At 39.6% G+C, this 26,766-nt stretch overlaps 1 protein-coding gene across 1 annotated transcript in view; it reads right to left on the bottom strand.

Annotated features, from left to right (window-relative positions):
- The window catches only part of plpp4 (phospholipid phosphatase 4), a 70,295-nt gene that overhangs the window by 32,256 nt on the left and 11,273 nt on the right, over positions 1-26,766 (bottom strand). The window contains exon 2 of the mRNA XM_061790938.1: positions 7,286-7,394. Coding sequence (XP_061646922.1) covers positions 7,286-7,394 — 109 coding nt within the window. The remainder of the gene's footprint in view (positions 1-7,285; positions 7,395-26,766) is intronic.

Below are 26,766 nucleotides of genomic sequence, written 5' to 3'. Positions count from 1 at the left end.
AAATAAAGTCTGTTGGTACCTCACTAGTTCCTCTACAAAACAGCTCTGTGCAGTTGCTGTTAGTTTGCGGTGTTGGCCGCTTATTGTGGTCAGTTGAAAGAGATTCATCCTCAGTAGTGAGACTCCGTGGTGGTTGAGCTTCAGGCATCTTTAATGGAGAGCACAAGGAAACATAACTCACCACAGAGCAGTGGACCATATCACATACTCTGAGATAATATAACTAAAGTATATTTTAATTTCCCTATGAAAAGGTTTGCTGGAGGCAGGCACACACACACATCCACTCGGGCATGCCTGGACGCACACACAGACACATACTTATGCAAAACCCACCTGAAGGCTCCTGCAGGGGAGAGGTAGAAGCATACTTTCCTTCCACAAGACCCAATATAGAGCTGTGGAGCGAGATGGCTGTTTTGTCTTCAGGGGCAGAAGATGCTCCCAAATATTTGAGGTGTACTCCTAATGTTGCATAAAAAGAAAATATTATTTTATGATATGAAAATATGCATGTAGTGATCGACAGATTAAAATTTGTTTATGACTCAACTATCAATACAGGAATAATATCACCAAACAGCAAAATGTACCCATTTAATTGCACATTTAGTGAACGTATACACTAACATGCTTTTCTAATAACAGTACATTTGAACCAAAAAGTGTAAACAACAGCAAGTATCTCAAGCAATCAAGCAAGTGTCTTGGTAAGAGGCTGATAAATTAGACATTACAAGGGGTCATAAAGCACCATGCTATTAAACATGACACGAGAGGTTAGACAATTTCAAGTTCAAGTTATATTAATTATTTAATATAATTTCAAGTTATAAAATAACAACATACTATAGAATAAAGAATAAAGCTGTCTTCATACCTGCATACCTTGTCGGTTTCTCCTCCTCTTCTTTACTTTTCTCTCAAAATTCTGTAAATTGTGTGATTTATTGTAAGCTATTCCTATCCATGTTCAATATAACTGTAACCTACATTTTCCATCATTCCCCAAGACCGCTAACCCCACCCTTGCATCACTGACAGAGGGTGACTCCACAAGGGGTGGAAATTCCCTATAAAAATGCCAGTGCTTTACATCTCATGCCATTACACTAGAGAAAACAATTTCACGTTTTCAATTTTTTTTCTTTTAGGGGGCAGGGGGGACACTACCCCCCAGCATTGCCGCCCTGTGCGGCCGCATATAATGCACAGCCACTGAGCCTGACAAACACTGTCGGTACACAAATACAGTGGGTGAGTTCGACAAGACCGGGCCCAAATTGTTTTATGGCTTCGATGTGAATTACATCTAATCTCTCATAATCTGCAGTGGTTTAAAATGGATTATAGTTGCATGCCAGCAAATTGAGTTGTTAATTTAATGTATCTCCAACAAACCAAATTTAAAGTGATCTAATGACTCATTATGCACATGAACTTATTAAAGGGCACAAAGTAAAAAAAAAATTACAAAATTTAAAAAAATCACCATCGTACAGCGCATGTGATGTCACTTATATCAAACCACTAGAAGAACATCAGAAAAGAAGGAGAGTATCGACTACATGAAGTGAGCAGACTCAGTGTCACCATGTGCATTGTTCCTTATCAAAATGAGGGCACAGTGCAATTCTTTTCACACTTGTGTGAATGACATCTTATCACACGTGTGAAAATAAGTTAAAAAGTAAGATTCGCGAGGCACATCTGCAAGAATAAATACCTTTGCCTGATGCTTTTGTCATTCATCATTGAAGTTATCACTAATTATTGTTTTTACATCTTATTAAGAGTGGTAACCTTATTTTAGACTCGCATGGATATAAAAATCTTAAAATGTTACTTAAAAATCCTGAACAGTTATCGTTAAGTTAATGGTTTTACAAAGGCGGCAGTTAGTTGCTGGAACAGATTACCATAAAGTTTTATATTTTTGAGTTTGAGACTTTTTTTTCTCAACTTTAATTCCTTCCGCTCAAACGATGCTCCATCTTATTTAAGAATTTCTCAATCCCAGGATTGTAACCTTCTCGTGTACAATGAGCTTCTCTTTAACTCACCAAAATTGTTTTTACAGTTCATTCAGAATTTTCGATGAGCTCCATGTTGGTGTTAACGGTTGTAACTGCTCTGCTCAAGTAAACATATTCAACATGCCGAAAACGACATGTAATGCCGACTATGCAGCCATTAAGATGAAGGCGATCAACCCCTTCACGTGAGTTCAAAGTAAATTAATTGATAATACGACATCGAAGGAAGCAACGTAACAAGATGTGCTGCTTCTCTTCCATGAGAAGAGCAATTTTTTTTTTTTTATTTCTGTTACTTTTTGCTGTTAATTTCCACTTGCCTTGATTTCCTTCAGTAAGTAGTTTGGCAGTTTTTGTTTTCTCTCATATGTTTTATATGTAATATGGCAGCTTATGTGGAAGAAAATGGTACTGACTTTGTATAACTGCGCTCAATAAACCAAATTTTATGGTGTTTTTATTTCTTATATTTGCTACGAGGAAATAATGTTTTGAAATCTGAACAAATCCGTGATTGACCAGGATCATGGAATGGATTGTGTTTGACTGCACACAGAAATACATAATCTAAACTAATTACTGGTTTGCAAGACATTTGCGACCAAGTGCTATGTAAAGTATACCGGCACGCAATTAAATTATAGTGACAATAATATGGGTAATGACAAATAGTTCCAAAACCTGCCAGGGTAGTCATGTTGAGTTTTTATGCATTATCTTTAAAATTACGGCACTGAGTCAAGGTTATCTGGGACTGGCAAACCACAATAGTCCCTGCTGGTTCCTCATATTCATGCTCTTTTTCTCTTAAACTAATCTCCTTCCATTCCTACTTGCCCTGCAGGTTTCTATCATGCTAGTTTTATTACCAGTCTCTCGCATACCATTCCTTAAATAATGGCCAGGGGCTTTTTAGACTGCAATATGAGATGGTACAAGAGCCAAAGCATGTATTAGAAACAAGCCTCCATTCTATTCATTGGAAGTACAGTTGCTTATAAAATCGCTATAATCCCATTTGGTACACATTGAAATTTCAAGGGTGCTTGGGTCATAGAGTTTTGGCTTGCATGGCTACATGTCAATATTACATGGGAATGAGACATGAGTGTTTTGAAAAAGTAGAATGGATCTATTATTAAATACATGTTCCATTACAATAGAAGATGCGTGAGTTCATGGTTCATCCCATAGCACCTGAATAAAATGACCCTCATTCATCAAAAGCTCAGTTGAAAAGATGTTTGTAATATATTGTATATACTGCATTGCACAATATTATTGAAAATACATTTTCTACATTACTATAACTTTTATTTGTGTTATGTTATGAGGGAGACGCAAGGCAAAAAAAACAATAACAAAATACTCCTTTTGTATGATGCAGCACAGTTCTACATGAACAGTGCAGCGCTATGAACTGGTTACTCACTACAATAATAATGTCTGTCATCCTTAGCACGATCCGGTAAAAACCACATCTGTAGCTTTCACCACCTCTGCACCTCGGTTCACCCATGCACTGCAACAATTTTAAAATGAAAAGTTCATCAACTCAAACACCTCCAAAAGAAAACCAGACTCACTTTTCACAAGGACATCTACAGTCATCATTTTAGCCACTGCAAAGACTGTTTAACTCAAGCCAAATCTACCAACTACACAACCCTAATCCATAAAAACGAAGACAATTCCAAGGCACTATTGTCTCAGTTTGGCAATATTTCAGGCCCACCGGACTCCATTTCCTTGCACTTGTACTCATCTGTGTTCGAAATTACATTGTCATTTTTTGATGCAAGAATCAAACGGATCCACCAGCAACTTCCTCCTTCCTCCTGCCTTAGTCCATCCTCACTGCCTCCCCTGTCCTACCCATCCACTCTGCCTTCTGCCATGGACATTTCAGAAATCCTCCGCCACGCCAAGACCTCCACTTGCCAACTTGACCCCACTCTAGTGTTAAAAGCTTGCCTCCTGTGCCTCTTCCCCTTCATCACTAACACAATCCATCATCTCTCTCAACTGGTATTATTTCCACCACCACTTTTCCACCTTCCTCTCTTACTGACTGCTTCTCTGAACTCGAACACCGGTTCTCATCCAACTTTCTACAACTTAACAGCGATAAAACTGAAATCTTGCTCATAGGTACCAAGTCCATGCTAATTAAAATTGATAAATTTTCCATTACAGTGAATAGTTCCCGTTTCCCCCTCCCGTCAGATTAAGAGTCAGGGTGTCATCCTCAACAGCACACTCTTCTTTCAAGCATACATAAGCAACATCACCCGGTCTGCATACTTTAACTGAAACATCAATCACCTCCGTCCATCCTTATCCCCCCACACTGCTGCTCTCCTTGTTCATAGCCTTGTCACTTACCGCTTGGATTATTGCAACGCTCTCTTGTTTGGTCTCCCTCACAAGTTTTTTTACAACTGCTAGCTACAACCACAATAATAAACATAATACAGTGTGATATTATTAGCCTACCTATGACTTTTGAAACTGAAAATTATTAATTATTTTATATATTATTATCTCTTTAGGCGGCACGGTGTACGACTGGTTAGCACATCTGCCTCACAGTTCTAAGGACCGGGGTTCAAATCCGGGCCGTGCCTGTGTGGCGTGTGCATGTTCTCCCTGTGTCTGCATGGGTTTTCTCCGGGCACTCCGGTTTCCTTTCACATTCCAAAAACATGCGTGGTAGGTGGATTGAAGACTCTAAATTGCCCGTAGGTGTGAATGTGTGCACGAATGGTTGTTTGTTTATATGTGCCCTGCGATTGGATGGCAACCAGTTCGGGGTGTACCCCGCCTCTCGCCCGAAGATAGCTGGGATAGCCTCCAGCACGCCTATGACCCTAGGATAAAGCGGTACAGACAATGGATGGATTATCTCTTTAAAACCAAACTTTTTGAGCCAACTCTAGTAGGGGCTACCCTATGTTGTGGCTGGTTGGTTAATAAATGATTAAGGCCTAATTTTTACCACAGTAATCTTTGACAGACAAATAACTTTTTTTGTTTTCTAGCACTCAACTACAGTTTTGTATGACAAAAATAATAACGGAAATTTGCAATATTCTGGGTAACAGCGCTTAATCCCATGGTTGTCACCAAATCCTACACAATGCAGTTACCATAAATTACTGTATTTGCTCAGTATTGAGTGTAAGTATTGTTTAAAGACATCTAAGCCTAGGCTCTCCCTTCAATTTGGAAGGCTAATCAGCACCGTTTTCTAACAACCCTAAAATATTAATCATCTTAAGACAGCCTCAATTTAACCACGAAAAGATAAAAAAGGTATTATTTCCACAGCATTAAAAAATGCAGCCATAAACCAAATACTGAAAAAATTATTAATAATAATAATCTCTATGAACAATTCCAGTCTGGTTTCCGCCAGCTCCATAGCACCGAAACAGCACTAATCAAAATCCTCAACAACCTTCTCCTGGCAGCTGACACTGGCTTACACACCATCCACATCCTCTCTGATCTGGCTGCAGCTTTTGATACAATTTCCAACACCATGCTCCTGAACAGACTCCACCACACTGACATTTCACACACACTCCACCAGTGTTTCAATTCTTACTTGTCCCGCCACACCCAGTTTGTTCAAATGAAATAATTCAAATCCCATCCATCCCCCATTTCTTGTGGTGTCCCTCAGGGCTCTGTCTTGGGGCACCTCCTCTTTATCACCTACGACATACCTCTTGGCAATATTTGACATATATTCAATTTCCACTTTCACTGTTACATGGATAACACCCAGCTTTACCTCCCCATCAAACCCACCACCACTTTTCCACCTTCCTCTCTTACTGACTGCTTCTCTGAACTCGAACACCGGTTCTCATCCAACTTTCTACAACTTATCAGCGATAAAACTGAAATCTTGCTCATAGGTACCAAGTACATGCTAATTAAAATTGATAAATTTTCCATTACAGTGAATAGTTCCCGTTTCCCCCTCCCGTCAGATTAAGAGTCAGGGTGTCATCCTCAACAGCACACTCTTCCTTCAAGCATACATAAGCAACATCACCCGGTCTGCATACTTTAACTGAAACATCAATCACCTCCGTCCATCCTTATCCCCCCACACTGCTGCTCTCCTTGTTCATAGCCTTGTCACTTACCGCTTGGATTATTGCAACGCTCTCTTGTTTGGTCTCCCTCACAAGTTTTTTTACAACTGCTAGCTACAACCACAATAATAAACATAATACAGTGTGATATTATTAGCCTACCTATGACTTTTGAAACTGAAAATTATTAATTATTTTATATATTATTATCTCTTTAGGCGGCACGGTGTACGACTGGTTAGCACATCTGCCTCACAGTTCTAAGGACCGGGGTTCAAATCCGGGCCGTGCCTGTGTGGCGTGTGCATGTTCTCCCTGTGTCTGCATGGGTTTTCTCCGGGCACTCCGGTTTCCTTTCACATTCCAAAAACATGCGTGGTAGGTGGATTGAAGACTCTAAATTGCCCGTAGGTGTGAATGTGTGCACAAATGGTTGTTTGTTTATATGTGCCCTGCGATTGGATGGCAACCAGTTCGGGGTGTACCCCGCCTCTCGCCCGAAGATAGCTGGGATAGGCTCCAGCACGCCTATGACCCTAGGATAAAGCGGTACAGACAATGGATGGATTATCTCTTTAAAACCAAACTTTTTGAGCCAACTCTAGTAGGGGCTACCCTATGTTGTGGCTGGTTGGTTAATAAATGATTAAGGCCTAATTTTTACCACAGTAATCTTTGACAGACAAATAACTTTTTTTGTTTTCTAGCACTCAACTACAGTTTTGTATGACAAAAATAATAACGGAAATTTGCAATATTCTGGGTAACAGCGCTTAATCCCATGGTTGTCACCAAATCCTACACAATGCAGTTACCATAAATTACTGTATTTGCTCAGTATTGAGTGTAAGTATTGTTTAAAGTCATCTAAGCCTAGGCTCTCCCTTCAATTTGGAAGGCTAATCAGCACCGTTTTCTAACAACTCTAAAATATTAATCATCTTAAGACAGCCTCAATTTAACCACGAAAAGATGACAATTCACAGTATTAATCATCCTAAATGAAGGATTTTGCGCTGCACAAATGAGTAAGAATCAAGCAAAGAAAATGGTTCAGATGGATGGAAATAATGACCAGATAAATGGCTGCTATCAAGTCAGCAATACAAGATAATGCATAATTATTCGGTAGGTACTTACGAACATGACCCTTTTGGGAATGTGATCAGACTCAACCAGCGGATTCTTGTAGAGCCAAAGCTCCTCAGGTTGTATGACTCTTTCAAAGGGCACCAGGAATTCAGTAAATCTGCAGCAAAGATGAAACATTGTTTGAAGATTTGAATTTGTATGCTGTGCATGCAGTGTGACGGGTCACATGACTTTTTAGGGCATACAATGTGGTTACAGGGGTTGTTTTAAAAAGAGGTCTTGGCTCTTGAACTTTGACAAACAACACTGAGGTTTCATCACAGATCACCTTCATTACAATGGCCTGCTGTCTGATGCTCTCGCTGAATGGGGACAAATTAGCAAAATACTCCTGGGCCACCCATTGATATGTCGGAGTCCACCTTGTTCACTGTCATCTCTGCCAAGTTTTTATGCCAAGTAAGTTCAAAACAAGTCAGTACCTTACTCCAGTTAATGCATGAAATACTTGCTGTAAGGTTTGGTCTAAAATATTCAGAACACAGAAGCCACAGCAGTGAATGATAACTAAGAGCATAAATACAACAGCACAGAACTCAGGCAAGAACATTTGTCACCTGTAAAATGAATCTGTTAAATTACTTTGACTGTGGTATTGACATTTTGTTCCCATGGATCTAGAATTCTTTCAAGATCTTGAATGAATGTTACTTCCTTTAAAGCTATTAAAATCCCACATCAATCACATCCTGTAACATATCTTTTTAGAATGGTAACAATATTTTTGGTACCTTTTGGTACGGTACATGAATTCGATATTTTGTTAACTTTTTAAAGTTTGCTCTAACATGTCTTTGAATTTGCAGCAGAGTGACCAACTGGTTAGCACATCCACCTCACAGTTCTGAGGACCGGGGTCCAAATCCCGGCCTCGCCTGTGTGGAGTTTCCATATTCTCCCCGTGCCTGTGTGGATTTTCTCCGGGTACTCCGGTTTCCTCCCACAACCCCCAAAAAAAACGTGTAGTAGGTTGATTGAAGACTAAATTGTCCGTAGGTGTGCATGTGAGTGTAAATGGTTGTTTGTTTATATGTGCCCTGCGATTGGCTGGCGACCAGTTCCTCTCGCCTGAAGATAGCTGGGATAGGCTCCAGCATGCCCGTGACCCTCATGAGGATAAATGGATATATGGATGTCTTTGAATGTTTTAAATATTATCAATATTCTACTATTATTATCATTATTATTATAATAGTTTTTTTTCACGAATAAGAACTCAAACTAGCGGACTGCTGACAATCTCTGGAGAAAGTTTCAGAAAGCGTGTATGTCATTCTTTAGAGTCATTTTCATATAAATAGATAAAATCTTTACATGCCGTTGTTGGATGTTTTGTTGTTGTTTTTTTTTGTTTTATTATTATAAAAATAGAGAAATAATAGAGCGTTACGGATATTACAATATGTGTGGATTTCTACCGGAATACAGCAGAATTTCACTTGAAAATACCCGGCTTTCAAAAACATCCCGTGTGATATATTAAAAAGTGCACAACATGGTGGTGCAGTAACTACCCTTGTAAAAACAAGTCAAGTAATTATGTTGGTCTGTCAATCCATTAGTGGCGCATAGTATGCTTCATTAATTACTCCATTATCAAGATTGTGGTCCCTACAGCACCTTTGTTCAGACGTTAGTGGGAGGGAATGCTATTTATGCACACTGAAAAAAAAACACAGATACGGTAAGTAATCCCCCCATCCCACCCTCCAGACACACACGCATACACACACCCTTCAGGTTATTAAATAGTGACTTCGGCCTACCTGTCATTCTATAAAGCTTATCTTAAATTCAGTAGGTAGTGTCTTAATGAATTTGAGGCTGACTCCCCCAAGGCAGTCAAGAGATAAAAACTCCTCTTTGCCTGTCTTCATGTTTGAATGCAGGAAATAACTGTAGAAGCCAACGAAAGCTGAGGCTGATCAAAGAAAAAGGTTTAGCCAATCTTGATGATTATCTAGACAAAAAGACAGAATTTAATCATGAAAAAGATAATTAAAATAAAAATTTTGAGTTACAATATAAGAGTTGTTCAAGGATACTTTATGGTTAGTATTCATCCATCCATCAATCCATTCATTTTCTCAACCGCTTTAAATTTAGTATGGTGGGTGTAAAATAACTGCAAGAAGTGAAAATATTTTGCACCTCTCATAGCTTAAAAATATATTCATAAAACCTGTAAGCATGTCTACGCCACTGTTAACAACTATCATCATTGAAATTGCAAACAAATGAAATACACACCCCTCTAAAAGTACATGAAGACTGAGGACAATTCCTTGCCTTGGTAAAGATTGAAAATCTTGAGCTTGACACCCATCCATCCATCCATCCATCCATCCATCCCCATTACCGCTTATCCTCACTAGGGTCGCGGGCTGCTGGAACCTATGCCAGCTATCTTCGGGCGGGAGGCGGGGTACACCCTGAACCAGTCGCCAGCCAATCGCAGGGCACACATAAACAAATAACCATTCACACTCACATTCATACCTACGGGCAATTTAGAGTCTCCAATCAACCTACCGTGCCCCCACCGTGCCGGCAGCTTGACACCAAGATATGAATATGACACAAGACCACTACATATATATGGATCTGATACACAGATGATAGCACTTTTTGTTTAAATCCATTTTTCATGTGAGCAAAAGTATTGGAACATACAACATGACTTACAGGTGTGTTTTGTTCCCCAGGTGTGTCAAACAACAAATGGAGTACAAATATTGACCACAGCTAGTGGAACCATTTCCAAAGTTCTAAAGAACAAAGGAACCACTGGTGCACAAGTAACAGACGTTGAACAGGTCAAACAAAAGCAGCAGATAATAGAAAAATTGTGACAACTGAAAAGAAGGCAATTTGCTGTTTGTAGAAGACGTCATGAAGAAAACTACTAAACCAGAGTGAGTAAACCACTCAGAAAGGCTATGATGGAATTTGCCAAAGAAAGTACAGAAACAAGCCTAAAAAATTGCAGGAGAAAGTTACGGACTTTTTGGACGAACATTAACCTTTACAGAGTGTAGGAAGGCTGAAGCTTTGAGAGATTAAGGATATCATCATTTAATGTTTTGCTCAAGACCACGCTATCGTAGACCATGACAAGAAGAGACCAGAACTCACCAAGACCAAGACAAAACCAAGACTTTTGGGAGTCGAGACCGTGAAAAGACCAAGACCATGAAAATCAAAATTTAAAAACCATGACAAGGTTGAAGAGTTAAAGAGCATTCTCTCCTTAATTTAACTTTTCTTTTAAATATCCTTCTGATGCAGGCGGCTGCTTGAGATGGTGTTTCCTCACTTGGAGTCACTAGGCTTTAAGGACAACGGGGGCTTAACCCCCAGGAGATGCGAACGATATGAGGTAATGTAGCGCGGAAGCGCAAACTTCACAAGCAGCTAAGTATAACACTAAGAAATTGTTTTTCAATGTTTTTATACAGCTTTAGCAAAGATACAATACTGTGTAAAAGTTTTAGGCCACTGTTTCATCCATCCATTCTCTGCTGGAGCCTATCCCAGCTGACTTCAGGTGAGAGGCAGGGTACAACCTGAACTAGTTGCCAGCCAATTGCAGGGCAGATATTGTATAGACAAATAAGCATTCGTATTAACATTCCCACACAAGGACAACTTAGAGTCTTCAATTAACCGACCATGCATGTTTTTGGAATGTGGGAAGAAACAGGACTACCCAGAGAAAATCCACACAGGAACGGGTAGAACATGCAAACTCCACACAGGAAAGCCAGTGCCCGGTTTTGAAACCACGGCCTCTGAACTGAGGCGGATGTGCTAACCAGTCATCCACCATACTATCGCCACTGTTGGAGTGTTATTTCATTGTGTTTAATCCAGTACACAGGAGTATGTTAGGAGGAGTAGGAGTAAGCTCCCATTTGTCCCCATGCACAATTCTCTTCCACCAAGCCAGTTATTGTTAATTACTTCCTGAAAGACTGATTCAGACTGCTCAGGGCCAAAAGGCAAATTGTGAGTGGGTCACTGGATGGCTGTGGGATGGAATAAAAAAGACGACGGTGGGACACTATCCATCCATCAATTGTCTTCCACTTATCCGAGGTCGGGTCGCGGGGGCAGCAGCCTCAGCAGGGAAGCCCAGACTTCCCTCTCCCCAGCCACTTCCTCTAGCTCTTCCGAGGGGATCCCGAGGCGTTCCCAGGCAAGCCGAGAGACATAGTCTCTCCAGTGTATCCTGGGTCTGTCCCCGGGGTCTCCTCCCGGTGGGACGTGCCCGGAACACCTCAGCAGGGATGCGTCCAGGAGGCCCCGCCTGTGTGGAGTTTGCATGTTCTCCCCGTCCCTGCACCGGTGTCCTCCCACATCAAAAAAACATGCATGCTAGGTTAATTGACGACTCTAAATTGCCCGTAGGTGTGACTGTGAGTGTGAATGGTTGCTTGTTTGTATGTGCCCTGCGATTGGCTGGTAACCAGTTCAGGGTGTACCCCGCCTCTCGCCCAAAGATAGCTGGGATAGGCTCCAGCAGCCCGCGACCCTCGTGAGGATAAGCGGCTTGGTAAATGGATGGATGGATATTTTTATTTGGTGGTTGGCATTTGGTCTGAGCCACATAGAGCAGCAGGTACAAAATGCAAGAAAGGTCGCAGGCAAAACGTGGACTGGATTTTCCATGATAAGGGCGCTGAATTACACTTATACTTTCCATACTCATATATCGTAGTATCAAAACATGTCTACAGTATGTGGCCCATGCAGCAGACACATCCCTGAACACGGATGTAAATATACATACATGGAAATAAAAGTTGAAATGTTGAACTCGGTGTTTCATATTCATCTTTTGATACCAAAACCAAATGTTTTCAGTCTTCAGCAACAATAAAAGAATTGGCCTCACTGTTCCAATACTTTTGGAATGGAGTGTAGCTTTTGCGTTAAATCTTATTCGTGCCTATCTAATGCTGTGCCAGTGAGTGTATCCAATACTGTATTTAACACAATCGTCATTGTAAAATTATGCATTTAGGATGGCATTCATTCAGGTTCTGACATGATATTGTCTGTGGTTTGCAATAAAAGTCTCATATTTCACAACAGCGGACTGTCTGCTGAAGAGTATTGTTGCCGTTCGTGCAAAATTAAATTGGGTTTGGGCAGGTTATAATATTCACCCTTCTTTCTGAGAATTTGTACCCAATATCCTATAACAAAGCCATACTAGCCTCAGAGGATTTCCCTAGGCTGGAGATTCAATTTAAGATCAAGCCTCATTTTCTCTTTCCTAACTAGAAACTTTAAAATAAACACTTGAATACACTTCACACACACTTTAATGAATTATTGCATCCATTTCATCCCTAAGTCCTATTATAGTGCTCATTCTTTGTGGAAAAGATTTCTCCCCTTTTTTTGTAATTTACAGGCTGCCTTGAAAGCAGAAGGGTGTGCATCATTTACAGTTAACACATGCCTTATTCCACGATGTGGCAGAAGGCCAGCATGGATCGCATTAGTAAAGATAATGATGGCGCTTCAATTGGTAATGACATCGAAAGCGTAGGCCACCAGCCTGGCCTGCTGAGAAATAATTGTAAGTACACAGAGATAACAAGAAACAAGAAAGCGTGGCAGCCTTGTAGAAATTGACTCAAATGCTGAAATGTGGCCCAAAAACAACCTAAAAAAGATACTCTCTGATCAGTGCTACAGTGATACCCAACATGCTCACAATGTTGAGAGATGGGCCCCCAAGATGGCCATAAACACCAACATCTTAACTCATCTCTGCCTGCTGGCTACCTGGGGAGCACTTTGTCCTGTTATATCAGCTTTTGTTTGCTCTGTATAGAGAGGAAAGCCTAATGGCTTTTACAGGCTCCATAACATCATAGACCATGCAGTTAAAAGTTTTAAAGAAAAACTGTTTGGGAAGCTTAGATGAACGCTTTTTGTCTGTAAATACAGTGGAAGCACTAAAATTGCAGGATGTCACATGCAGCGGACGCTAACATACCTTAGACGAGACCTTAGTTCAGTAAGCATCAAAGGATTAATTCTGCAAATGCATTTTCCTTTTTTATTTGACAAATTTGTAGCCTTTGTCATACTTATTCCAAAAGGACCACCTCAACAAGGGGTGTCAAAAGAACAAGAACATAAGTGATAAGAATACAGTAAGTTACATAAAGTAAGGTGACTTACATTTGATGCAGATACTAGCGGTGTCCCAATACTTTTACAGCTTATTAAGGTTTTATGATGATAACAATTAAGAACAGACTTTTTTTTATTATTTCCTATTGGAAACAGTTTTATATTTTTAACAAAATCAGAGTTCGACCAGCATCATGGAATGGATTGGGTATGATCATCGGGATTCCTAATTAATAAATTCAAATTGACACTAATAAATATGCAAAAGTATCAAAGAAAGTAGTTAAGCCAACAGATGTACTTTCAAAACAAATGTTGTCATTGCTGGCATACAGTAAATTAATAGTTTGATCCTTTTAGTGTGAGAAATTGTCATTGTAGACCACAGTAAACTTGGGCTTGACCCTGTTAGTGCTAACAGATTCACAAGGTTTCCAACCTGGTCTAGCATCATTATACGACATTTAAGTAGTTGGCTATTGCCATGGCAACAACCGAAATGCATTCTCCTTATCACAAGCCAGTGGATGAAAGGAATTTTTGAAACGCAAATTGGTGGATGGTGCTTATGCCAGCATGGTATCTCATACTGTATATGAGCATGAATTTCAGTTGATTTCCATAGCAGGCTGATTCAGTTCATCTGACCTTTTCACACCCAGAAATATTCCAGCATTTCCTGTTCATATTCATTACAGCCATGCAAACGGGTCAGTTTATTCTCATTAGCTCATTTTCAAATCCGCTCAATACTTGACAATACAGCAGGATTATTTCTCAAGAACTCTCCCTCCCCCCCAAAGCTGATGCACATTTGTTCAATTTAACACACACACACACACACACACGCACGCACACACACACACACACACACACACACACACACACGCACACACACACACACATACAGTATATATATATATTAGCATTAGAAACATCTCCATATTCTAATTAGAACAGATAAGAGCTGCATACAAATGTTTGTTATAATAAATGTTGCTGTACTGTACATTATACAGTGTATACAAACACATGCATACATACTGTACGGTCCCAGACACAACATTTCAACAATTTGGAATGTAATGGAATACAATGCAAACGCTGGATCAAATATTCTGCCTTTACAAAGATAATCATGTTCAGATTAGATTGACACTATCGTATAGGTTTTAATTTAACATGTTCATTGTGGTTGTAATTTGATGTAGTGTAGAGCTGTATTGCATTAAAATGAGAGCTGCAGTCTTGAAGAGGTCATAATATTGCTAATAACAATAATAATAACATTGTTTGCTGTATACATGTACATATATATTGTCAAGCGGCGGCTCAAGATAGGAATCATTACATTTGATTGGTGACACAAATAGACCTAAAGTGTGTATAATGGAATGGATAAGATAATTGATATTGATGTAATTGTTAATACAAGATATGATTGGATTGTTAATCAGCTGCAGGTTCAGAAAATTATTGCTACAATCGACTAAGGATGTATTATTACAAATGTCCACCGAATGATGCCAAACATGTTGCTCTTGGTCAGGGGTCGGCAACCTAAAATGTTGAAAGAGCCATATTGGACGAAAAAAAAAAAAATCTGTCTGGAGCCGCAAAAAATTAAAAGCCTTATACAAGCCTTATAATGAAGGCAGCACATGCCTACTATCCAAATGACATAATGAGCATTCATGATTAAATGTTTATTTTTCCTGCAGCGCATCCTGGAGAGAATGACGCACCACGTGACTACTCTGCTGTACGATGGTGTTTTAAGTTTCGTTGCATTGATGAAATTACAGAAATATAATAAAGAAAACAGATTTTTTTTATGTCATTTTTATTTTGAGGATTCAAAAAAAAACTAAATGGAACATGCCTCCTGTAATTTCAGACCTCCCCATGGAAATAAAATGCAGTCCTCTTCAATCCTCAATAATACAAACAATCCTCTTCTCTTTTCGCCCTTATCTGGGCAACAAACAAGAGTGTAATAAAACGCAGCCTGGAATTGTAAAAATAAAACAGCAGCCTTTTGAAAAGGTAAGTACTACGAAAATAAGCCAGTTTCACTTTGATTAATAAAATGAAATAATGCACAATCCTTTTCTCTTTCCCCCCTAATGGCGGCAACAGACACAAATGAATAGGCTACAATTGCACATGAGTGTGATAAATGACAGCCTGCAATGAAAACACAGCCTGCTTAAATAATAAAACAGCAGCCTTTTGAAAAGGTAAAGTATTTAAAATTAAAATAATACAGTTTAAGTTAGATTTCTGTGCATTATCCTCTTTAGTTTTTTACAAATGCTAAGTAAGTCAGTGCAAGGTAAAAAGCTGCATTCTCTTCTCTTTTGACATGCACAATACAATGCAACCATCCTCAGACCTGAGCAACAAAACACAATAATACCCCTACGTGCCATTCCAAATATATACTGAAAAATCAGAAACCACTTTATAAAAACAGACATTTTGTTGCTAAATATGTTCTTACCCGTTTAATGTGACTGTTTTCAGACATCACTGGACAGCTTCTCAACATCGGGCATGTAAAATGTAACTTTAATCTTGACATGACTGCAAGCTCTCATCTGTCACGCGGTTGCGGTATTTGGATTTAATGTAGTTCATGTTTAAGAATATCTGCTCGCACAGGTATATTGATCCAAAGACGGCTAATACTCCAAATTCATATTTCTTCATGTTCCTATAACGGTCAGGAACAGCATTCCATGTTTCAAACCCAAGTTTCTCGGGTGTTGCGAGGCTTTCAATTTCACTCCATTTGTGGCTTTGGGGAAGCTGGGCTTTCTATCCTCAGCTATCTTTTTCTTTTTCCCTTTGTGATCCATGACCCATCACACACCCTCCGGTTTGTTTGCGACAACCACCTGCCACGCCGAGCTCAAAGAAGTGCGCGTCCCTTGCGTTTCTTTTCAGAGTAATGAGTGCAGTGTTATCTATGTTAGAAGAACTAATAACATATCATCAACAGAGCCATTGATTATTATAGCTCTATTTTTAAAAGGTTGTTTCAGATATAATTTAAACAATAACAGGTCCTGACTGTCGTACCAAGACCGTCTAATCTACCTAGGTCAATCCAAGTCCCACAATTTAAAAGGGAGAGAGCAACCTTAAAGAAGCGTGGTTAGCATTTCACCCCACATCTACTATGGTTACTCTGTGAGGGTGAAGCCTGAATGAGGCGGGGCCGACACTTCACAAGCGGCTGTGAGAACCTAGGCGGATCTCTCTCGACACCGGCTTAAGCAAGCTCACGTTGTTGGTCGATTGTGTAATACGCAGGGACAACGGGGAGCTCTAACTCATTAAATGGAGAGCGGGTCAGGACTCCCTCAGTTCTAAAGAGCAGAGCAGAGGAGCCTAGGGTAAGCAAGACTTGGCTCAATATATATATATATATATATATATATATATTTATTATTATTTTTTTAATAACTTTATTGGCCGTCAGATATTTACAGTACTACGTCAAAATACACGCGACAAGGCTAAAAATAAACAAGCTTTTGGATTCAAATATACTGTGCACGATGGCGACGCGGAGTAAATGTCTTTTGCGGAGCCGATCAATGACATCTTTGATAGGATCGGCGAATTATGACATTGAAGCCGATCAGCATAAAATGCTAATTTTCAGGCTGATAAAATCAATGTAAAGTCTAGTCTTAAGTAATATTCAAATTTTCTGAGATACTGAATTTGGGATTTTCATTAGTTGTCAGTTATAATCATATATATATATATATATATATATATATATACATATATACACACAGACCCTTTAAAAAAAATTTCATATCATGGAAAAGTTTATTTAGTTCCATAATTCCATTCAAAAGATTACACTTTCATAATTATAGATTGAGGGCCCAGAATTTAAACAATTTCAAGTATTTATTTGGGCGGCACGGTGGAAGACTGGTTAGAGTGTCAGCCTCACAGTTCTGAGGACCCGGGTTCAATCCCCGGCCCCGACTGTGTGGAGTTTGCATGTTCTCCCCGTGCCTGCGTGGGTTTTCTCCGGGCACTCCAGTTTCCTCCCACATCCCAAAAACATCCATAAATTGGAGACTCTAAATTGCCCGTAGGTGTGACTGTGAGTGCGAATGGTTGTCTGTTTGTATGTGCCCTGCGATTGGCTGGCAACCAGTTCAGGTTGTACCCCGCCTCCTGCCCGATGACAGCTGGGATAGGCTCCAGCACGCCCGCGACCCAAGTGAGGATAAGCGGCTCAGAAAATGGGTGGGATGGAAGTATTTATTTGCTTATTTTTACATAATTTGGGCTTCCACCTCATAAAACCCATGAAATCAGGAATTCAAAAATTTTAAATACTGTGAAGAAATCAGCCCCAATTTTGCAGGCCATAAATGTTTTAAACTGAGTGTCAGACACTAATCATCTACCAAACTCAAAGCACCTGCACGTTTCCCCAGGTGTCATTAAATTGCTTCAGTTTGGTTCAATTGTCTCAGTTGGGTTCAATATGGGGAAGACTGCAGACTTAACAACTGGCCAGAAGACCATCATTGATACCCTCCATAGGATGGGTAAGCCACAAATGTTCATAGCTAAGGAGGCTGGCTGTTCACAGATTGCTCTGTCCAAGCATATCAATGGAAAGTCTAGTGGAAGGTCCAAATGTGGCGGGAGAAGATGCACCAGCAAAAGAGATAACCGTGGGCTTTAGCGGATTTATCAATCAGATAAGATTCAAGAATCTTGCAGAGATTCAGAAATAGTGGAATGTGGCGGGAGTCACAGCTTCAAAAACCACCACATTTAGACGCATCCGGGAGCTGGGCTACAACTGACGCCAAGGAGAAGAAGGACTGGACTGTTTGCCAGTGGTCCAAGGTCCTCTTTTCCGATGAAAGTAAAGTGTGTCTTTCATATGGCCTTTTTGGGAAACAGGAGTAAAACCCACGCAGGGACGGGGGGAACATGCGAACTCCACACAGGCGGGGCCGGGCTTTTGAACCCTGGTCCTCAGAACAGTGAGGCAGATGTGCTAACCAGTCGTCCATCGTGCCACTGGATATATATATACATCCATCCATCCATGTTCTGAGCCGCTTCTCCTCACTAGGGTCGCGGGCGTGCTGGAGCCTATCCTAGCTGTCACCGGGCAGGAGGCAGGGTACACCCTGAACTGGTTGCCAGCCAATCACAGGGCACATACAAACAAACAACCATTTGCACTCACAGTCACACCTACGGGCAATTTAGAGTCTCCAATTAATGCATGCTTTTGGGATGTGGGAGGAAACCGGAGTGCCCGGAGAAAACCCATGCAGGCACGGGGAGAACATGCAAACTCCACACAGGCGGGGCCAGGGATTGACCCCGGGTCCTCAGAACTGTGAGGCTGACGCTCTAACCAGTCGTCCACTGTGCCGCCGAAGAGATATATATATATATATATATATAGAGAGAGAGAGAGAGAGAGAGAGAGAGAGAGAGAGAGAGAGAGAGAGAGAGAGAGAGAGAGAGAGAGAGAGAGAGAGAGAGAGAGAGAGTCAAAAACTAAAAGTAATAAAATAAGAACAAGCACAATATTGGAATTGGGCAGTTAGTACATCCAGCCTATGGTATTTAGGGTCAAATATGAATGGTTAATTTGCCAGTTGGGGCGAATCAAGGTTCAATCAAGGTCGGGTCAAGATTGAAATGTACCATATGGTGCTTACAGACCGGTTCTTTTGGTCAATAGCAGTTATATTACAGTATCCACAACTTACCAACTGAATTGATGAGGGAAATTATCTAGTGTTTGACGGAGGGGTTCAAGGAGTTATATTGTCTGAATAGTTGAGAATGTTATTTTCCATGAGGGTGTGATTATGCCTCTACCTATCAAAAATATAATTTACAATACATCAGAAGATGAGCGGTTTTGTTCGAATAAATTGCATTCGATCTGAAAGTGGGGTAGGGGAGTCAAACCCCTCAAGCTCTATTAAAAACTATTTTAGCTAGTGTTAATCAACAGGTGCAAATAGGAGAAGTTATTGCACAATGGTACAAAAGTAACCCTGAGGAGGTACAGATGTCTTACAACAGTCTTACACTTTGTGGGTTCAATCTTTGTTACACTCTGCTTACATGTTCACAATTCAGTGGTTACATGACACTTTTGATTATACCTCATTGGGGAAAATCTGTATTTGGGAAGCAAATTGACTGGACTGACCATCTGTTTCATCAGAGTTGGAAATGACTTTTCTCGCTGGAACAGCATTTTTCACCTCTCTCTTAGCCCCGTGGCCGCTGGCTGTCACTCGCTACTTATAACCCCAGTCATTTCATCATGATGCCTGGCGCTGTTGAGAAGTGATTCAAGACATTTAGAAGGTAATAGAATTAGAGATAACACTGAACCAGCATTGAACCTTGGTTATCAGATCTTCTGGTTCATTTGGTCAAATTTCATGCCTGAGCAATCCCAATCACATAAACGCAGGGGCAAAAATAATTTCACTTTGGTCCCCTCCAGGTCAATGGCACAAATTGAAAATATTCTTTTTTGTAGGGGCACTGTCAGTTATTACTCACCGCTTTAGCTCCCACCCCACTGTCTTCCTGGATGAAATGTGTGAAAAGTATGGATCTTGAAGTTTGTTTTACAACTTAAAACATGCTTGTGAAAACATGGCAGTCTTTACAAAATGTCAAAAGTATTTGAAGACACGTCACAAAATTCCTTGCAGAATTTGGTGTGAGTGGAAATTATTGAATCTTCACCGTGGAGTGTAGAACATCCATCATCAACAATGCATGCATTCATCATCTACAGCAGTAATTCTTAATGTGTGTTACAAGTACAACTAGTGGAAAGCGAGCTCTCTTTCGTGGTATGTGAAAGAATTACGGAAAAAATAAAAATATTAATGTTTAAAACATGCAATGCAATAAAACATACAGTATTTGAATGAAACATATGCATTTGCATTAAATCCTTTAGAACTTTATTTTTATTTAAGTAAAGATTTTACGTGCCATACATTTTAATTGAACCATTATTTAAGTGGCTTACAATAATACATGTACTTTTTGGGAATAAAACCGCTGCATCATTTTTTTGCTGAACACTTAGACTTACTATGTTACTGTATTTTAATGTTGGTCATTTTGGTGGTACTTGGAGAGCTTAGTTTAAGTTGTAATATGTTTGAGAACCACTGTGCTGCATGTGCCAAAGTCACTACTCCATTTCCTGTGGCTTACGAAAGTACTGTATACTGTAGGTAATTTAAAATACATTACTGCTACACAGATGACAGCGACCATAAACTGCATGAACCACAATATATCTGGAACTTTTGAGCTATTCACAATGACAAGGTCTACAATATATATACAAGGCATTGTCTTAAGTGTTTTTGAGTAAAATGGTCTCAATAGAAATAGTTTCAAAACGTCCAAGAACAGTCGACGTGCAGGTAGTGACATACAGCGGCTGAAATAAGTATTTAACACGTCACCATTTTTCTCACTAAATATATTTCCAAAGGTGCAATTGACATGAAATTTTCACCAGATGTTGGGAACAACCCAAGTAATCCATACATACAAAGAAAGTAGAACAAATGAGCTTAGAAATTAAGTTATGTGTAATAATGTGAAATGACCCAGGGGAAAAGTATTGATCACGCCAACTGGTATTTAATACTTTGTACAAAAGCCTTTCTTTGCAATGACAGCTTCAAGATGCCTCCTGTATGGAGAAACTAGTCCCATGCATTGCTCTGATGTGATCTTGGCCCATTCTTCCACACAAGCAGTGTTCAAATCATGAAGGTTCCGTGGCCTTCTTTTATGGACCGTGAGTTTCAGTTCTTTCCACAGATTTTCGATTGGATTCAAGTCAGGTGATTGGCTGGGCCATTCTAGTAGGTTTTTTTTTTTTTCTTTGAAACCAATTGAGAGTTTCCTTGGCAGTATGTTTTGGATCATTATCCTGCTGTTTTGTCCACCCTCGTTTCATTTTCATCATCCCCGTAGATGGCAGCAGATTTTTGTCAAGAATGTCTCGGTAGATTTGCCCATTCTTCTTCCTTCAATCATGTGAAAATTACCACTACTATTTGCTGAAAAGCAGCCCCACACCATCATGTTCCCACTGCCGAACTTCACTGTTTTTAGGGTGATGTGCAGTGTCATTTTCTTCCAAAGGTGGTGTGCATTATCGCATCCAAACAGTTTAATTTTGCTCTCATCCGACCTGACTATATTCTCCCAGTATTTAACTGGCTGGTCCAAATGTTGTTCAGCAAACTTTAAATGAGTTTTGACATGCTTTTTTTTCACCAATGGAGTTTTGCGAGATGAGTGGCCATGGGGGCGGAGTGCATTACTCACTGTTTTCCTTGTGACAGCAGTACCTGCTAATTCCAGGTATTTTTGAAGCTCTCCACAGGTTGTCATTGGCTCTTTGAAAACACTTCTGATTATTCTTTGCACTCCTCTCTCAAAAGTCTTGCGAGGAGCAAATTCATGGTGGTATGATTGGCTTTCCACTTACGTATTATGGCCCCAACCGTGCTCACTGGAACGGTCAGAAGCTTAGATATGTGCTCGTAACCAATGCCATCATTATGTTTTGCAACAATTACTTTGCGATGGTCTTGAGACAGCTCTTTGCTAGTACCCACCATGAGATGTGTCATGACTCACACCTTGGCAATGAGACCTTTTTGTAGGCCATCAATTAGGACTGAACCAGCTGATATTCATTTGCACTGACAAGGGGCTGGATTGCTGTTTGATTATTGATAGTGTTTTCTTGGCTTTCCATGCCTTTTTGCACCTCCTTTTTTTCATGTGTTCAATACGTATTCCCTGTGTCATTTCACATTGTTACACAGAACTTAATTCGTGCTCTTATTTGTTCTACTTTCTTTGTATGTATGGGTTATTATTTGGGTTGTTCCCAACAGCTGGTGAAAATTTCATGTCAATAGCACCTTTGGAATTATTATTTCAGCCACTGTATTTAAAGCTGATGATAAGTTTTACATACAGTTTGTGTCCCCCCAACCTTAACAAGACAACCTGACATTCTATCTTTCCTCCAAAATAGTTTTTTTGTGCATCACACCATTAATGCCTTGGTGTTACAATGATCCAAATTTTATCTCTAGTTTTTGCCAATTTAATTGTAATGTTAAATACCTGAGCACATCTGCCTCACAGTTCTGAGGACCCGGGTTCGGCCTCGCCTGTGTGGAGTTTGCATGTTTTCTCTCCGGGTACTCCGGTTTCCTCCCAAAAACAAGCATGGTAGGTTAATTGAAGACTCTAAATTGCCCGTAGGTGTGAAAGTGAGTGCGCCTCTCGCCCGCCTCTCGCCCGCTGGGTATGCTGGGATAGGTTCCAGCATACCCTCGACCCTAGTTAGGCTAAGCGGTGAAGAAAATGGATGGATGGATGGATGGATGGATGTGAAATACCTGTTTAAGTGAAACTGCTCATATTGATTTTATGTAGAATATGTCTAGTGTTTTTCGTGGCATTTTAAAACAACCTATGTTCATAGCTCTTCTAATAAGTAAGCAAGAGTGATAAAACGATTGTATTGTGTAAGTACATTTATAATTAGTCATGAATGAGAATCACAGCAGGTTAATCATGAATCAGCAGCCTACCTCTACACTGCTGGGAGTGGGTACAGACAAGGTTTCTCTTGAATTAACTTTTTTTTTTTTTAACACTGAGAATTTTTGGTTCTAGCACAAATCAAATAATATATATTTATTTATTGATTTGATTTTATCTGCTTTTATTTTGCCTTGTATTACTCTGCCATCTGCAGCAAGTTCTGCCATGCAAATGAGAATCTGTTCTCAATTGCCTTAATTGGAAAAGTAAAGGTTAAATTTAAAACAATAATAATAATAATAGAATGCCATATACATAATTAGATTTAAATCCAATATCTTTTTTGATACTGCAGAACTTCTGTATTGACATGTAATATCTTCTGCACTATTAATTTTGTGACTATCAACTTGACATTCTAAGGCATTTTAATTTGAAGTGACTGCAGCATCTCTGTGTACCTGTGTGCTCATCAATCTTTACTGAAACTCACACAACCAAGGAAACTGCTGTCATTTCACCAATTTCCAAGTCATGCACACATACACATTCATGCATAGACATATATATTCAGTCATGTACTGTAATTGATTACCGCTAAGAGCACAGAACGACAGTACCTTATGAATCATATCAAATGTAAAAGACACATTTAGATCAACCTGAAATTTCACCTACTTGCTTGCAATTCAGTAGAAGTCTCAAAGAGACCTCGTTATTGATTCCCATCCCCAATCAAGTATTTAAGATTTCCATATTTCTTCTTCTCCTTAATATCATAAAAGGAAATCACCTATTTTACATTATGTTTAGGTTTAATTAAATTGTGCCCCTGGAAAATTATGGAATTTAACAGACACCCAGAGAAATGACACTCATATTACATATTCCTGGTCAAGTGTGGAAACCATTATCCATTAGCGGCATCAGAGGCTAATAACTTTTTTCCCCACAAACAGACACGCACAGCTCACTCTCACACTAAACTCATTCGCTGTGCTCTTTACTTTAAAATGAGCTGTAGTGTCTTCTACTATGTGGGTATACTGCATGAAGGCATCTGTCACTGTACTGTACATACAGTACATGTACATGTCAGGATTGCAGCCATGCTAATTCTGGATTGTTTTAGTGGGGTATATACAGTAGATATAGTTGTTCAGCATTATTTTTCTTATATTCATACTGTACATATCCATAAATGATCCCAATGAGAGTTATTTTTAAAATTGTGTTTCTGTGTAACAGCTGTTGTCGCATCCTGTGCGACAACAGCTGTTTTGCCAGTGATGGAACACTGTGTTGCTGATCTTTGCAGGGTTTCACTAGACGTGTCTAAATTGTGCTTTTTATAGTATGAATATCACGAGACTGAGGCGATGTAATGCTAAGGTTTCCAAGAACATCTGATAGGCCGGTTGACTTTTTTTGTATCTATTTTTTTTGGTATATATTATTATTATGCTGTATATTGAAGGCTGTCAAACATGTAATAACATTACGGAGTAAAATCATTTTTATGCCAGTATTCCTCCCGGGATGTTCTCAATAAATTTGGGTGTAATAAAAACAATCAAAGGGTAGAAATCCCAATAATAGCAGCTGGGAAATACCCAGAGAAGAAATGTTCTGCTGTCAGAACAAGATAAAACTCAAGATACATGTAAATTTTGCCTCCTAGCTACCCATGGTATACGTAAATAAGTGAATAAATCCTGGTTTCACAAAATAAACTCTTGTGACAGGCCAGCATATAGCTTTGTCTATCACATTAAGCCAGCATAGCAATGCTTATCTTGTGGTATAAGCACAAGTAAACTTACATGATGTCTATATGCCTCCATTATTTGTCCACATATTTGTTCAAATACCGGGTCCTGAGTTTAGAGAGAGAAAGCAACAAATGGCATATCATACAGTGTCTTGAAGAAATAAACTTTTTTCAGTAACAGATATCTGAAGTGCAACTGTCTACACATTAACAATGCAATGTGACGTTCAGCCTGAACTTTGAATACTTCATACAAAGTTCCATGCGACGCCAGTTACCATCATCATCATCATCCTCATTATCAACCCTTTAAAAACACCATATGGCGCATAGGTGCATAGTGCGGGCCACTCTTCAGTATTTCTAGCAAACCTTTCGAGTTCCTTCAAGCATTTTTTTCGTTGCCCTTATTTCTTGTTAGGTATATCTTCACCAGGTGACTCTTGGCCTTCCTCTTGCCTTGTGGGTTCTAATTCTCGATTCTCTCGTGACATCGTCTGTTTGTTTGAGAAGTGCACGGCCGATCCGACCATTTGCGACATAGAATTTGAAATCCTACACTTTCTTGTCCTGCAATCTCACACATTTTTTTATTTATGACTATGTCAGTCCACTTGATGTGATGGTTTGTTTTTAAAGTAATTTTTTAATACATATATATATATATATATATATATATATATATACTTGTATCATTAGGGTCTGAATTTTACTTTCCATGACAAAAGGAGTCTGGTCAAACACACACTGTATGACAGTTCAGCAGTAACAACGAGGTTTCCAGAAGGATACGGACTTGCTTGTTCTCTATATAGAGGGAGTTGAGAGCCAAGAGAGGACGCAATTTGAGGTTATCTCTTTCATCAACCCCACATCTCAATTTATACAGATAGGAGCACGGAGCAAGGTGATGGATAAGAGCGAAAGACAGAAATGACAGGGATCTAATGAAAAAACATGGTATGTGTGTGTCTGTGTGTACAGAGAGCAAGGGGGAGAGAGAACATGAATATTTCAGATTTTGATGTGAGGATGACATCTGAACTGCCAGTAAATGTGTCACCTCCAAAATCTTGATAATGTCCTTCACAAGTATTGACCAGCTGTAGCAAGGTAGATGATAGGAAGTATAGTGCAGGATCCAAAGGCTTAAGCTTGGTTTGTGTTTTTCCAAATTGGGAGCAGTTGGGAAGTTTTAGCCAGTACATTAGAATATATACATGTACATTTCAGTCTTTGGAGGAAATCCGTTAGTTTTGTTTTTCCTGTCTGTTGACTCCTCCCTGCATTTTCTATGTAGCCCCTCTGCGGTGTGGTGAGCACAGAGGTTCAGTGACCAAGCTCTGCACCTACTCCTGGAAGACACCAGATCATTATTTTTGTTGCAGCCAATTGCTGTACTGAATTCTGTCTCATTCCTGTGATTTTGCTATTGTTCTTGAATATTTTGTGTCCTGTTCCTAGTTTCTCCTGTCATAGGTTTTGGTGAGTTTTTCCACCCTCCTTTCTCCATTCTTCTTTGCTTTAAACCACAATTTGACTTGTGTCTTCTCCTTTTGCTGCTTTGCGTTTTTTTTTTGTTTTTTTTGTACTTTTAGACTCAGTTGTGCGTCGTGTTAAACAGTCTTTGTATTTCTTACTTTGTTTGTAATAAAGTCTTGATTGACCTATTACAACAATGCTCTGTATCTGGGATTTGACCAAATCGTTATATGAATCTATATTGAATGTATGTTGTTCCTGGCAAAAAGATATGGTCTCAAGCTGCAAAGGTAAATGGTATCACATCTGTAAATCCTACTGATAAGCTGTTATACCCATACAGGTATAATTAAATTAGTCACCTGCACCAAGTAAACAAAAGCCTTCAATTTGATGAAGTTGAAAAAAATACAAAGATTCAGTTGTA

This window comes from Phyllopteryx taeniolatus, chromosome 11, assembly GCF_024500385.1.
Source record: "Phyllopteryx taeniolatus isolate TA_2022b chromosome 11, UOR_Ptae_1.2, whole genome shotgun sequence".
In the NCBI taxonomy this organism is placed as follows: domain Eukaryota; kingdom Metazoa; phylum Chordata; class Actinopteri; order Syngnathiformes; family Syngnathidae; genus Phyllopteryx; species Phyllopteryx taeniolatus.
Note: the sequence above shows the minus strand (reverse complement) of the source record. Positions and strands in the feature narration are given on the sequence as shown.